The sequence below is a fragment of the Symsagittifera roscoffensis genome, chromosome 2, assembly GCF_963678635.1.
Source record: "Symsagittifera roscoffensis chromosome 2, txSymRosc1.1, whole genome shotgun sequence".
NCBI classification, from domain to species: domain Eukaryota; kingdom Metazoa; phylum Xenacoelomorpha; order Acoela; family Convolutidae; genus Symsagittifera; species Symsagittifera roscoffensis.
The window spans coordinates 43910634-43925522 of record NC_087063.1 but is presented as its reverse complement, the minus strand read 5'-3'; the positions used below and the strand labels follow the sequence as shown (position 1 = coordinate 43925522).

Here is a 14889-nt window from a genome sequence, read left to right as displayed (position 1 = left end):
TTTGTCTACATTTAGCATTAATTGGTTTAAATGAAAATATGAGAGTATTCTGTTGAAACTGGTTTCATTGATTTGTAAAGCGGATATCGGATTTTAATGGAAACTTTAAAAATAGGAAATAGGAAGGATTTGTATATGTACAAAGAAGTATCTATAATTCCGAGCGAAGGATTGAATTTGGAATTCGACTGCAGGTAACTAAATTGAACTTAAAAGCGAGAGGTTTTGTATGACAATTCGACGTCAAATCAAAAGATATCGTAGCAAAATCTTGCATAGAACAAAAAATACCATGTCAAAAGCTCTCATATGCCAAAAACATCCCATAGATGGTCAACTAACGATCAAATTTTTTTTTAAACCAATTTTTCAAAAAAAAAGTATCCTTGCAATTTTTTCGAGATGAAATCCCAGTCATTGATTTGCAGTAATATTCATATTGCTAAAATCTGAACAGAGAAACGTTGCAATTTGTTTAGCTTAATGACTAGCGTTAATAAGCTATTTTTAATTTCTCTTGAAGTCCGTTGTTAGAGGTGCTTTTCGGTGACGAGCAAAACTGAATGACAAATTTCCCTTGATAACTTCAGAAAACGCGTCAATCGGCAGACCTGCTCATTGAAATAATGTGCCTGTTTGATTTAGTATCAACGCAAATGCAATGCTGACTACAAAAGGGGCAGAGCAGATGTTTCAAATGGGAAAAGATCTCTATAGTCGCTACAAGTCCTTCTTCGCAACTGAATTCGAAAAGAACCCCAGTCGAGCATTACGCGCAGTTTCATCACCAACAGAGCGATTAATAGAGTCACTGAAATCTGTTATGAATGGGTTTTTGGAATTTGCCAGTTCGAAGCCAAATATTCAAATTAATATCTTGGATGACGTGAAAAAGAACTACATGTTTCTGCCAGTTTCAGTGTACGTTTGATTCGTTTAAAGAGCGCTTGGCTCAGGCACTATAAAAAACTAATTCATGGGAATTTTATGTTTTTGGGTGATGGTTTTTTCAACCGTCACCGCCTCTCAGTCAAAAGGTCGGATGTTCGAGGCCCACCATGATCCGTGCTCGTTGCTTGAGGGTGAGGCAACATTACCCAGCCGAGAAAATCAAGCAAAAAAAATCCTGTAGTTCTTAAGCAGGGGCACAACAGCGGTTCTCCGTGTTGAGCTGTACAGCTCGTATGTTGTTCCTTTCCCTCGTGGATAAATGGTTTTAAACCGTGCTGGCATTTTTAGTGTTCTACTTGGAACAATTTCATAGCTGAAGGCGGCTTGGCAAAGTTTGCTATCATTACCTTTAAAGCAACTATTTAAACTATTTCAAAGAGGGTATTTTTGAACGGTGAGTTCAAATTATGTTAAAGTATCAAACAGGGAGAGCAAGAGAGAAAATATTTTATTGTTGCATCAACTTTTGCAGTTACAAAACTGATTGTGGATAGAACAAGTTTTCATTATGATTAAATACGTGAATTTAAAAAATGTTTCATCAGTCACTGAATACATAAGATTATTTAAGATGAGTTAAGACTCTCCTAAAGAAGTAAGGGGGAAGAGTCTACCATTTATATGTATCAGAGTTTATCCTCTAGAAAGCATTTTTTAATTAATTTGTTTTATAGCGTACAAGTTTTCTTCGTGGAGATGATGTTTTGAATTACCAAATTAAAACTTTTTGTTGGTGTAAATAGGAATGATCTCGAAGAAAATCGGTTTTACACAATCCTGGCAGGAGAATTGAGCCGGTGCGATGATTAAAGCGGAAATTAGAATTCGGAAACTGCAGGAAGTTAAATGCGCTAATTCTGTTTTAGCTTAATTCATGAAGATATTTTATTGATCTGTATTTGATTATATCTCTAGCAGTGGGAATTCTGTGTTTTTCCCTCACATATGTGACAGATTCTCTTATGTTTATGTTCCTGACAATTCGTATACCCCATTTTATTTGGTTTCCATTTTGTCTAGGTTTTCTTCAGTACAACCATTCCAAAGCATGCATGGATAGTGTAAATGTCCTAATAAAAGGGTATTGAGTAAAAGGATTCTCGTTTGCAGAGTAATTTCGTCTCTTATGCATTTGATTGTTTGGATTGCACTGGCCCTCTTATGTAACACTTTGTTAATTGCTTTTTTAAAAAAAGTTAAACATGCATCTATGTTAACACCGAGAAACTTGACGGATTCAGATATTTTGATATGGTATTTCCTACTTGCAGTTTTCTATGAGTTTCTTTTGTGATGGAGCAGAGAAAATGATGATTTGTCTACATTTAGCATTAATTGGTTTAAATGAAATTATGAGAGTATTCTGTTGAAACTGGTTTCATTGATTTGTAAAGCGGATATCGGATTTGAATGGAAACTTAGCAGTGTTGTATCATCGGCGTACTGTACTAGAGTACTTGACTTGTCTAGAATTTCTGACATATCATTAACATGTAAGTTAAACAGCAGGGGTCCTAGTATAGTACCCTCAGGAACACCTTGCTCCAACTTAAACTAATCTGAATATGTACCATTCATAATTGTTTGCTGCTGTCTGTTTTCTAGAAAAGAATTTATTAGATCAGTGGCTGATGGTTCAAAACCAAGGTTCCTCAGTTTTTGTTTGAGGACGGGATGTGGAAGTGAGTCAAACGCTTTCGAGAGATCTAAAAAGAGCTGCTACATTATCTTTATCAAGATGGAATATGATTTTTTCTGTTGTGTATAGAAGAGCATCATTAGTCGAATAGCCAAGCCTAAAACCAAATTGTTTCCTGATTAGCATATTATTATCAAACCTAAATTGATTTATTTAAGCTGAAAAAAATTTGAGTGGGCGGATCTAGGGTTTTCTCGATAGGAGGGGGGTGGGGGTGGATTTTTTTTAATTGCAAGGTCGATCAAATAGACTTTTTTAGGTCGACCAAATAGATTTTCTGAGCTTTCCCAAGTCACTGAATTTAAAAAAAAAATAGGCCAAAAGGCGTTTTTAGGCATTTTTTGAAAACTTTTGATCGAAAAGTCGCGTTTTTTTTGGCGCGCGCTCCGCTCTCAAAATTATTATATTTGGGGCCAAAGTTTTAGAGTCAGTCAGCCAAAAGTGGATATCTAAAAATAGTACAGAGAGGGATCCTTTGGGTCGACAGGGGGTTGAATCCCTGGGTTGACCCCCCCCCCCCTAAAGTTACTTCTTCTGCTATTGAATGAAATCTTTTCAGAACACCAGCAATCGTAATGTTATGACATCGGTTCTTTTTTTTCAACCAAGTTTCCAATTTTTGTGTTCAGTTCTTGTGCTCAATATCATTGAGCAATTTTGTTTCTGTTTTGGCAATATGAAATAGCATCCTTTTTTTAAAGTGTATTCGTAGTTAAATTGAAATTAATATTTACATCAGCAAGCTTTTGCGAGTGTTTTGTTTTACGGTGTTGTAGGGAAATTTATTGCATTTTTGAATATTTGTTGAAAAATAAGAAGTTAATCATCCTGCTATTATTTTGCGAAAAGTTTTATGGAGGTTTGAAAGTTGACAATCTGTCAGTTTTCTCAACGAACATATGAAGGTCTTTCTGCTTTTATTTATGATTCATTTATAGGAATGGTAATATTCAAGACATGCTCACTTTTCTGAAAAGTCAAGTAAAACTACTTCATCTAGGAATTAATAGGTGGAGTACGTTTCGGGTAATCATTATTTTTTCAAGTAAATTAGAAAAAAAAGTTTGAGTTTTTTCGGATTCTCGGTTTTCGGCATAGTTTTTGTCCGTTCATGTTCCGTTTTTTGTTTCATCTATGTTATCTGAAACTATTTTTCATCGGCCTACTTTGTAAAGGGGGATTTTATTTTGAATCTGAATTTTTTTCTACCATAATTGAATGTTGTGTAATTTGTCATTTTACCAACTCTGATTTTGATTTTTTTTTGCTAAATTTTTTGATTTAATAATTTTGGTATGTTGTATTGGTTTAGTTAACATTTTTTGGGTAGTTTCCACGACGAAAAAATCCTGTTAAACAAAATCAGGTATTATGAAAATTTATGGGACTCAGCAAAATTTTTAGTTCAGTAGAAAACTGCTCTACCGAATTTCAAAAAAGGCGTATCAATGAAAATACCGCTTGCTACCCTGTGTGCCTGCATAATCTCCTAGTCTGCTTTCTTTTTATCCTACCGTCTACAGCCTTCGAAAAAGTCTAAGGGGGTGGATATTTGACCCGTTTTTGATTTTTTTGCTGTCTTAGAAATTTTCTCCCAAATCTGAGATTTTGGTTATAATTGAACTAACGGGTTATGGGAAGCGCCTCTGCATCTGCGATGACGCCCAATTTTTCTTACAAAAAGTTATGGCCCTCGGAAAAGTCAAATTTTTGATTTTTTGACCGTTTTGTGAAATTTTGACTTTTCTCGAATCTTGAGTTCAATCGAGACAACAGATTGTTTAAATATCTACTGCATAAGTGGCTACGTCCAAATACTTTTACAGAAAAAGGTATTATATGCGAAAATGTCAAATTTTTGGTTTGTTGACCGTTTTTAGAAGCGAGAAAACCGTTTCTCAATCGAGAAATTCGGTTTTGGGAGTCTTCTCTGCTTAAGCGGCTACGACCTTCTGATTGCATAAAAAAGCTGTGGATTTCGGAAATATAAGTTTTAGAACTTAAATTGTTTCTCAGACATTTTTTTTCTTAGAACTAATCAAATCTGAGATGAAGGGTTCAATCGAAATAACCAGTTGCGAGAATTTTTCCTACTGAAGCGTCGACTCATTATTTTTTGTATCAAAAATTTTATGTATTTCAGAAGATTGCAATTTCTCAAAAATTTTCTCACTTCTTACTTATTTAGTAAAGAGGCAAATACGGTTTTGGGCAAGTCTAATTTTCTGTTCACTTCGCTTCTGTTCAAATTAATTTTCTTTCAAAACTTGTATCTTTTTTATTGGATTTTTTTTTGCCTTTTAGAGCTATTGCTGGTCGTTTTTGCTTTTTTCTGCGTTTGTTAAATGCAGTTTTGCCTTTTTGTAGAATATGGGTGAAAGTTGTGTAATCCAAGCTGTAGTGGATTAGTCATTAGGGCAAGTGCTTCTTAAGAGGGAAGTTCGAGGCTCGAATCCCGTTGTCCTTTTAGCTGTTGTAATTTGCAGTAGTTGGTTTTCTAAATAGTATTTTATAGGTTTTTAAGTTCCTTTTTGTCATGTGTTGTTTTTGTTTGCAATGAAATCTTTTGAGGATGTAAGCGTTTAAGTCGGTCACGTAAATGAACGCTGGCAGTTACGCTTTGCGGGTAAGCGTATTTTTTTTCAACTAAAAGTGGCTGAGTTGTGGAGTTTATAGTAAGCTTCATCCGCTTGTAGCAAAAATTGTTTAGTAGCAGGTGATGTTTATCATTACGAGTTAATGCACGAAGTGGTTCATCTTTAATTTCTGTTCTTTCAGGATAAATTCTTAGAGTTGAATTTGTCTAGTTTAGATTATGGTATGTCTGCTTATTTTTTGACGGCTTATTTCCGCAGAAAGGACTGTTTTGGAAAAATTGGCTTCTGTAGCATTTGGAAAGCTTTTTTTTGTAAAATTTCTAATCGTGCACGATTTTTAAGTTTTTTTTTCTAAGTTTTTTATCATTCTTTTCTTTATCATTCTAATCACAGGCGTTTATTTTTTTGTTTGGCAAGTGGTGCGAAGCTCAGCTTCCCCTCTGTGTGAAAAAATTGCATTGCAAATCATAAAAGATTCTTGAAGACACCCATGCTTCAGATAACAAAGCTCGGGAGTTCGATTCTAGTCCACACTTGTTTTTTTCCAAAATGAAAAATTTCGGCTAGCTTAGATTATGGTCGATCTGCTTATTTTTTGACGGCTTAGTTCCGCGGGAAGGATTTCTTGAAAAATCTGCTTCTTTGTAGCATTCTAAAAGCTTTTTTTGTAAAATTTCTAATCGTGCACGTAAAACGTTTTCTAAGTTTTTTAATAAGTTTTTAAAAGATTATTGAAGTTCTAAGAGCTTTAAGGTAATATATTTTTGCTTCGTATTTTGAAAGTTCAAAAAAAATTTCGATTATTTTTTGGTTTCCTTGAGTTTGTTACGTTTGCGATAAGCAAGCGTTAACAAACTGGAATATAGACTTTTTTTCTAGTTAACAACTAGTTTAACAGAATAATTCGATAGCTTGCTTTATTAATCAAGGTCATTTTCATGAAAATGTGGGTCCAGTAGTGTGGTGGTAAGGATCGGGGATATGTCGCGAAGGATCAATGGTCCGAATCCGAGACCGTGCTAGTTTTTCTAATTCGATGAACGTAGTTCAGACTCTTCTATAGGTCGCGATGATTTGTATTTCGTTTTTTTTTTCAGAAAAACTCATAAAATTTGTTCAGGCTCAAATTTGCTTTTTCGCGGTTTGACTTTTGATTCCTTTTTAAGTTCAATTCATTTCCTTTGGTAAAAGGAAAGGAAACTCGACTATCAAATTTAAAAATCACGAAAAACGTGATCGACATCTAATTTTAAAAATGAAATTTAATTATCAGATTTCCCTGCGGAATAAAAACTTTACCCAATGATCCAGTTTTCTCAAATTGGGTTAGTTTTATGAAAAAAGTGCAAACTTTAGAAATTTCTGGAAATTCAAAAGAGTTTTAAGGACATCTATTATTTTCGAAATTCGAAGGTTACGATTTTTTCAAAACACAAGTCAGTTTTTTTGCGTTCTCTCTTTTTCAACTGTCAGTTGGCTATGTTCATTATGGTTACAACTATTGTTCATTGTGTTTTTAGGCAACTTGAAACTTTTTCATAAAATCATTGTTTTTTTTTTCAGTTCAACTGGTGTTTGCTCAAAAATTGTCGGCTTATTTTGTCGACAATTTTTGCTCAAAAATTGTCAAAAATTTTAGTAGACCTAGTTTTTCTCAACAGTATTTTTGTACTTCTGAAAAAAACTCCACTTTGCCTGTGTTAAAAAATTTTGCAAGTTTTTTTTTATAAGTTCAAGGAGTGTTCTGTGCATTTGGTGCAGTAGTAACACCCATTCTTGAGACGAGAAATCCCGGAAGTTCGATTCCACTCGGAACCTACTTTTTGTGGAAACAGAAATTTTTCGACTATTTAGAGAACAACTAGTTTTTGCACAACATTTTGGAAGCTTTCTAGTGGTGCAGATACTTTTGTTCCAAGAATTTTTGCGTCCTTTTCCAGTTGTTATATCTTTTTGACAATAAAAAAAAACTATTTTTGAAGTTTTTTTTTAGATTTTTGAGGTGTATATTCCTATAGTATTAATCAAAGTCATTTATTTTTGTATCGCAAATGATTCGAAGCTCAGCTTCGTCTCTGTGTGAACACTACTTCATTTGTCTGTTGGCTATCTTTATTTATTTTAATCCAACCTTGGATGGTTTTTGACGCGATTTTAGAAACTGTCAGAAAAGTTCGAAGATGTCCAAATGAGATATCATAATGTAGCGCAGCGCGTACCTTTGTGATTGGATGTCCTAATATTTATTGTTCGGATTTTCGAAGAAAGTTCGGAATGTTTATTCTTGGTGTGGTTTCTTTTCAGTCCATTTTCGACTTGTTCACTAAGGGTTTTTGATAAGAAAGTTTTATACCATCTGAGAGATATTGTTATTTTAAGCTCAATTTTAAAAAGATATTTCACCTGAGATTATTTTTCGTAATATTAAGGTCGTTTGAAAATTGCTAATTCGGTTAATTTGGGATAGTTAAAGTGCGATATATTGCTTACTCATAACACTCGTAAGAATTAATGCGTTCCAAATTGAATTGAGGCCAGCAATTTAATCCTATTATCACAATACGAGACGCTAAACACAACGTTAGTGTTTTAGATAGCGTGTGAGGGGATAAAACGAAGAAATGAAAAAAAATCTTCTCAATAATTTTGTCAATTATTTAACGAAAAAAAAACTTTTCAATTGACCTTAAGTGCAGTCAGAACATTCAAGGCTTTACTCTGATATGCGAGCAGTCTTGTTTCAATTAACTTCCATTTGGCTTAAAAAATTTTTAAAGACTAATATTCGGTTGGTTAGTGGATAGGGAGTCGACGCTCCCTATCAGATTTATTTCTTTAGTTTTTTCAGATTTTGTTATTCAATTTTTGACATTTAGTTCCAATACTGCCCCCCTACCAAGAAAACGACGTTATTATAACTACTCTAGTCTTTGAGTTTTGAGCTACTTGCACGGTAATAAGGTTCTCTCGTTCTCGCCGATTTGGCCGTATAGTGAATACAAGACAGATTTTATGCGTCTGATGTTTTGCGGATAACTTTGATTTGAATAAATTAGAAACACGTGAACCTCTGTGTGATTAACTCGTAAAAAGAATGAAATAGAAAGATCAAGCTATGTTTCAAGTTTGGAAAAAGATATCTAGATTTGTTGACTTTTAATTACCAAAAATAGTGAGTTAAAAAAGTGTCAAATTGTGCGCATAAAAAATCACGGAAAATATGCATGGAAATATGACAGTGTTTTTTATTTGAGTGATAAATCTTGCAGCATATCCTGATATCAAAATTTTGACTTTTATCGAGAAATTGGGGGAAATTCTGCTACAACAAGGCGTAGATAGGTAAATTCTTTGATCTCAGACGGTAACTTGAAATATATCGCATGCGAAATTATCGCAAATACTCGTTCTGCACGTTCACCGACATCAATTGCGGCCTTCGGACTGCTGCTTTTTCTCCTGAATTTTTGGCCAGATCCTTTCTTCCTTTAGATATCCTGAGTTGAAAGAGTCCCAGAGAGCAGCGCATAATCACAAGCGGAAAGCGCAGTTTGTGCCAGGCTACACAGAATGGGCAGCGGAGATGGAGAAGAAATGTGGCATTGATCCAGAGGATCTGAATCTCCACCACGTGCGGGACTACCTTTGCTCCTTCTGGACATTCGATATGATGAAGTTGCTGAGTGGGACTGGGGTGACGAGGACGGATCTGGAGAAGAGTGAGCGGTTCTGCAGCTACACTGTCGCCATGGAAACATTGAACAGTTAGTAGAAACTTTTGGGGGTGCAAGAAGTAATGCTTTTTGTACCTGATGTCTTCTTGCCTTTATTTTTGTTCCGACCGACACGAAGTAAGAGGGTCAAAGCTCTCAGCTCGGCATCAACAAAAACCTTATCAAATTTTTGCTTTTTGCGGAAAGTGTTACTTTTTTTGGTTGTCTAAAAAATTAGGGGAGGGACATTTTAGGTGGTGAGGGTGTCGAATTCCTGTGGAGTCTTTTGGATGGAGCGGTATAAATATAATTGCCACTCACGAAATCACATGTTCGGAGAATCGATTAATTGTAATTGCCGAAATTTGCAATCAATTTTTGCTATTAATTGCAACTACGCCAAAGAGTTTCATAAAGATGTTAGTTGGCTGAAAAATACTATTATTTGCTGGAGCCGATGAATTAAGCAATATTTTTGTTGCCTCAAAATTGACTTTAATTTTCATGAACAGCTGATCTTGATTCTGGGGTATGCATTAGGACTTTAGAAACTAGAGCTCGTAAATAATTACACTTGCGAGAGCAAGAGTCTTGTAATCGGGAACTAGACTTTTTTCCGTTAACAACTTTTCTTACAAGCTTTGCTGGCTTTTCTTGCTTGCTTTAGTATTGAACCTTAACAACTAACAGTTTCGTTCGTATTTGGCATAGAGGTAAGATGATTGCCTTAGCACCTTAAAAATGTGGTTTGAGTCCCGGTTGAACCTTGTTTTTTCAGTATGTATGAAATTGAATTGCGGGGATTTCGTTGGTCTGCTAAAGTTTTTTCGGCTTTGTTGCCACATCACCGGCTTTTCTTGTGCTTTAAAGCAATTTTTATCGTAGTTGCAAGTTTTGTTCGTTGCAGTTTCAGGGCGGACTTAAAACTCTTTTTGCAAAATCAATTTTTCCGGATCAACTGGTGTCTGCTTAAAGATTGTTGGCTTTATTTCCGCTTCGTAAGTTTTGTTCCAGTAGCGGATTGGGAGGGGGTAGACAGTAGCGAATTCGGCCCCTGCCACCCAAAAGTTCTCTTTTGGTACTATTTACGACCCCTATTTTTGACTGGCTGACCTTAAATATTTTCTAAAGGTGCCTTGGGCGCCAATAATTACTAACTTGAGGGGAGCGCGTGTTGGGCAAAAATTCGTAACTAGTGACAATTCGTAACAAGCGACAATTCGTAACAAAGCATTGGCAACTAGTATACGCTTGCTTCAAAACCGTCACAAAAATGCCTGGAACCGCTTTTTTTGGCTTGTTTTTTTTCTCAATTTTGCCAATTTCTTAGTGCTTGGGTAGCGCTCGATAAATCTTTTTGGTCGACCTAAAAAAGGTCGACACATTTTTTGAAAAAGCCTCTGTGTAAAGTATGCTCTATCAGAACTTTGTTTAGTTGAGAACGGCTTGAAGCTCGCCTCTGCTGCTCTCTTCCAAGAACTTCTGCGACTGCTGAAACGCGAAGATGAAAGTACTATCTGTCTACTAAGTGGTCACGATACCACTATCAACTCCATCAGACTCGCGCTCAGAGCACTCGACTTCACCTGGCCCGACTTCGCCTATAACGTCGAATTTGAATTGTACGAAGAGAAGCTTACCAAGCAACTCAGTGTCTTGATTCTGTTCAACTTGAATCCAATCATTGTCAAGGTCATCTCAGATCAGCCACTCATTCCGCTTGAAGTATTCGAAAGTTGGATACAAACTGAGTTTCTATAAGTACTTTGTAGTGCATCCTGTTTTCGTATTCTTTTTTATAAATTGCACGGAGTAACTGCGGTTAGATTTTGGTCAAATTTTATATTTTGAATTTAATGTTTTACGCTACGGACAATTTGTCTGAAAATTGTTTCAAAGACAAGGCTGTTGCATTTTGTTTGTGTTCGGAGGTCACTGGAGGTTCGGCTGGTATCTGTTCCGAGTATTAGTGGAAATAGAGGACCCTTCTCAATAATAGCCCACGCAGGGGGATGCCTCTTTCTCAGACCTCCCATTGCACTCTCTTTTGCCACCCTCTCTTTTTCCACCCCTATTTGGTTTTAATTTCTGACATTCATGTTTCGTTAGCTAACCTTAACTCTTTGAAGGCAACACTGGTGTAAATTTCGTTCGGTCAGTTGAAGTGTGTCAAGAAGACGAAGTGTGTCTCGGCGATACAAAGCGTTTGGAATATAGCTCAAGGTGCGGTACATAGCTTGTATTGTGAAGTTTTATTTTGAGTTACTTATGAGATTGCTTGTATTTGCGAAGTAGAACGTCCCATCTGTGTTTGAGATGTCAGTTATAGCTGGTCTCAATTAGCATGTCAATCTTTTAGCATAAAAATTGAAAACTGGTTCTTCAACTGACTCATTGTTTTGGAAAGCGCAATAAAGTTAGTTTGGGCTGAGTTTTTCTAATTAAAACAATTATTTCCGACTTTGTCAAGAACATTGATCTTTTTCAAAAACATAATCATTTAACATTGATTTACGCGGGTCAGTACAACAGTGCCGAAGTACAATGCTGAAGATCAAAAATGTTGTTCAACAGTGCCGAATATTGCTTTGAATACTGTTTTTAACCACAAGTCAATGACAAGTAAAAATTCAAATCGACGGCTGAAAAGTCAAAAATGGCCATTTTAATTGATGCCGCTTGTTGAACTAACAAAAATGCCCAAGCACGGTGTCATGGTTTTTTTGAACGAACAACTAACTCAGGAATTGTCAATTTTTTTTTGGTTTTGCGGGGGCGTTGAACAGATCTGAATTACAGCAGTGCCTAAACTGGAAGCTGTGTTTTGGAGCGAAACCGAAAAAAAAATTTGACAATTTACTAGTTAATTGTTTGTTCAGAAAATTTTATGATAGCGCTTTTTGGGAAATTTGGTTGTTTAGCAAGCGGCATCAAGTAAATTGGTCATTTTCGACTTGTCAACTTCCGCTGATTTGAATTAAAATACTTGTCAGTGATTTGGGATCAGTAAAACAGTATTCAAAATAATTTTCGAAACTGTTGAACATTTTCTTTTTTGGTACTGTTATACTTCGGCATTGTTGTATGCCCCGGTTTTGCTCCAAAACGAAACAGAATTCAAGAAAATGGCCAGCAATTTGCAAACAGAACTCAGATATTTTCAGATTTCAAATTATCTTCCGCTAATAAGTTTGCGCTCTCTTGAACCCATTTTCTGTTTCGGCTCTCTCATGCCGAAAAAGCCTAGCAAAGCAAGCGTTCACTACTTTCCAATCCTGCGTTTAAAGTTAATTTGAAGTTAAAATTATGAACTGTTAATTATTTAGAGTCTACTAAAAGACAGGTTTGCTAAAAACAAACCTGAAATATCTAGCACCAGAGACAATATTTGACTGAGAAAAGTTTTCTCAGTCTAATTACTGACTAAAAGGATCTTTGTTAACTAATTTCCCTCCAATTGCAAAAGGGGGAAATTCGTTGCAAGGTACAAAATTCACATATGCCGAATAGTTGAGTTAATTTTTTTTATAACTGCGGCAATTTTTTTTGCTAGGTATAGGTCAACACTGAAATCAGTACCAGAGGTCAGTACGATGTCAGAACTGCCGCTGTATAAGGAGAAATAAGCTGCAAAAAGTCTAAAATTGAAGATAGTTCTTAGATCATCAATGATTTTTGTTCTGAAAGTAGTCTAGTAAATTATACTTGACCAAGAGTATAGCAATCCTTGTTATGCGGATGTAGATTATCATAGTGTCCAAATATAGTGAAAGAGCATTGATTTCGGTTTACTTAAAACAAACATCACACCAGGGTTTTCTAACCGCAATGATTGCAAAAAAAAATACGAAGAAAAAGTTTCTTGATTTTTATTTTCGTTGTTAATCTGCCTATCCAAATAACTGTATATCTGATATTAAAATTGACAAAAAAAATTAGATTAGAATAAGCTTAACTGGTTGATGTTCAAAAAGCACAGAATCTTTCGACCACAAGGGTTGAAGTAAAACAGTAAAAAACAAGAGGATAAGGTAAAAATTCGGAAAGTTAATTGTTTTTGCCAAATGAGAGGTTATATTAGCAAAAAAGATCTAGAAATTGAAAAATAAAGAATCTGAAAGCTCAATTTTATCTTGTAAATCTTAATCTCATATAATCTCAAAAAGGATAAATTCTGAGCTGTTTTTTAATCAGTATTTTTTCGATTTTTTGGATTCTGAATTAACGCAACCACACTTAACAATTTTTTTTCGAGTTGATCAAAATGAGGGCGAAAATCTCAAGCTACGCCCCAATTCTTCCCACATCGTGTGATCGGAACAATTGAACACAAAGACTCTGCTGAAGCTGACAGCTATAACTGCTTTTTATTGAAAAGAGAAGAGAAATGTTTTAAAGTTTTTGGGTAGTAGAATTTTGATAGCTCCTAGTTCTATTATATGAAATATAAAACCAGAAAAAAGTGCAATCCTGATATTTTGGTTCGGGAATATGGTTTCAAAGTATGCTAGATCATACACTGGAGGCAATTCTAGGGTTTTCTCGAGTGTTTGGAGCAGATTTTTTTCCGGCGCATGCTACCCCTTTAAACTTAAAGTTAGTTTTCACCTGAGTAGCCTTCCCTATTAATTAATCATAAATATGCTGTTGAAGTTCGACATAGCAGAAATAAGAAATGGAGACTCGCCCATTTTCATCCAGTTTTTGCTAAATTTAGATCTGAATAACAGCAAATGCAGAACTGTTTTTCTGTACACGGTGTTTTTTCTAAATATTTATCAAAACTAAGGGCACCGAGTATTCGTTAACTTTCAATCTTGTTTTGATTTTCTCAAATTGAATTGGTGACAAAACTGAGACCAGGGGCGGATCTAGGATTTTCTCGAGGGGGGGGGCGGATTTTCAAAAAATTTCCAAAATTTCGACGACTTTTTTTTTTAGGTCGACCAAATTGATTTTTCGAGCTCTCCCAAAGCACTGTTTTGCCCCTATTTTGGCAAAATTTTCTGCGCCGCAGGTAAATTTTTGAAAAAACAGTCAAAAAAGCCGTTTTTGGGCACTTTGAAAAATTTTGACAAAAAAATCGCGTTTTTTTGGCGCGTGCTCCCCCTCAAAGTTAGTATATATTGGCGCCCAAGGCGCCTTTAGAAAAATTTTAGGGTAGGTTGGCCAAAAATGGTTTTCTGAAAAAGTATCAAAGGGGGGACCCTTTGGGTCGGCAGGGGGTCGAATCCCTGAGGGGGAGCGTCCGCCCCCCCCCTTCTAAATCCGCCCCTGACTGAGACCATGCTAGAAATTTCCAACTTTTTGAGGGTGTTCGCACAATGTCAAACTTCCAATATTTGCGGAGTGAACAGTTGAAAGCATTCGAAAACTTTCGTTGATCAAGTTAACATCCCAGCATGTAAACTGCTCGACTCTGATTGGCTGAAGTTTCCCCACTTAGGATTTAAACTATTCCCTCTTCAAAAAGTACTAGTCTAGTTTTATATATAATCAGGTCAATTGTTTTTGTTTCAAAATGCGGAACCAAAAAATGTATGGCGTAAATTGTTTCAGATTCAGCTTATAATAATAGTCAAATTTGAAATGAAGCAAATCAAACTCAATTCGGTGCATGATAAAATGTGCATGCAGCGGTGATGGGTCAATGAGCAGAATGATCAAATTGATCAGAATTGATCAAAGGACTTGATTTTTGTTTTATTTATTCTTTTTTTTAGTCATGGATACATCTTACTATACCGATTAGAAAGAAAAGACAACGTTTTTTTAATTTATTGGTATTTTTTTTCTGTTCTTCAAACATGCCGATAATTGTTTGACTCCGCTTGCAGCATGCTCATTCTATGCGCACAAAAAAATTTTTCGAAAAATATTATCAAATATTTTATTCACGTGCTTTTTGCACTAAAACTTACTGCTGATG

The 14889-nt window shown here is 35.5% G+C and overlaps 2 protein-coding genes across 3 annotated transcripts in view; one reads left to right on the top strand and one right to left on the bottom strand.

The window, feature by feature from the left end:
* LOC134840539 (26S proteasome non-ATPase regulatory subunit 14-like) overlaps nt 1-14889 on the bottom strand; it is a 436784-nt gene that overhangs the window by 375537 nt on the left and 46358 nt on the right. The gene's annotated exons all lie outside the window — the stretch shown is intronic.
* LOC134840592 (uncharacterized) lies at nt 130-10822 on the top strand. The gene is made up of 4 exons (XM_063856509.1): nt 130-194; nt 646-921; nt 8740-9011; nt 10396-10822. Exons 1-4 carry the CDS (start codon nt 136-138, stop codon nt 10719-10721), a joined length of 933 nt encoding a protein of 310 aa, XP_063712579.1. The 5' UTR covers nt 130-135; the 3' UTR covers nt 10722-10822.

What these genes read in the sequence shown, in the direction of transcription:
- LOC134840592 (XM_063856509.1), top strand. Translation starts at nt 136, where the DNA reads ATGTACAAAGAAGTATCTATAATTCCGAGCGAAGGATTGAATTTGGAA. An exon ending in AATTTGGAATTCGACTGCAG is followed by an intron (nt 195 to 645) that starts GTAACTAAATTG and finishes TGTTTGATTTAG; the next exon opens with TATCAACGCAAATGCAATGC. An exon ending in ATGTTTCTGCCAGTTTCAGT is followed by an intron (nt 922 to 8,739) that starts GTACGTTTGATT and finishes TTCTTCCTTTAG; the next exon opens with ATATCCTGAGTTGAAAGAGT.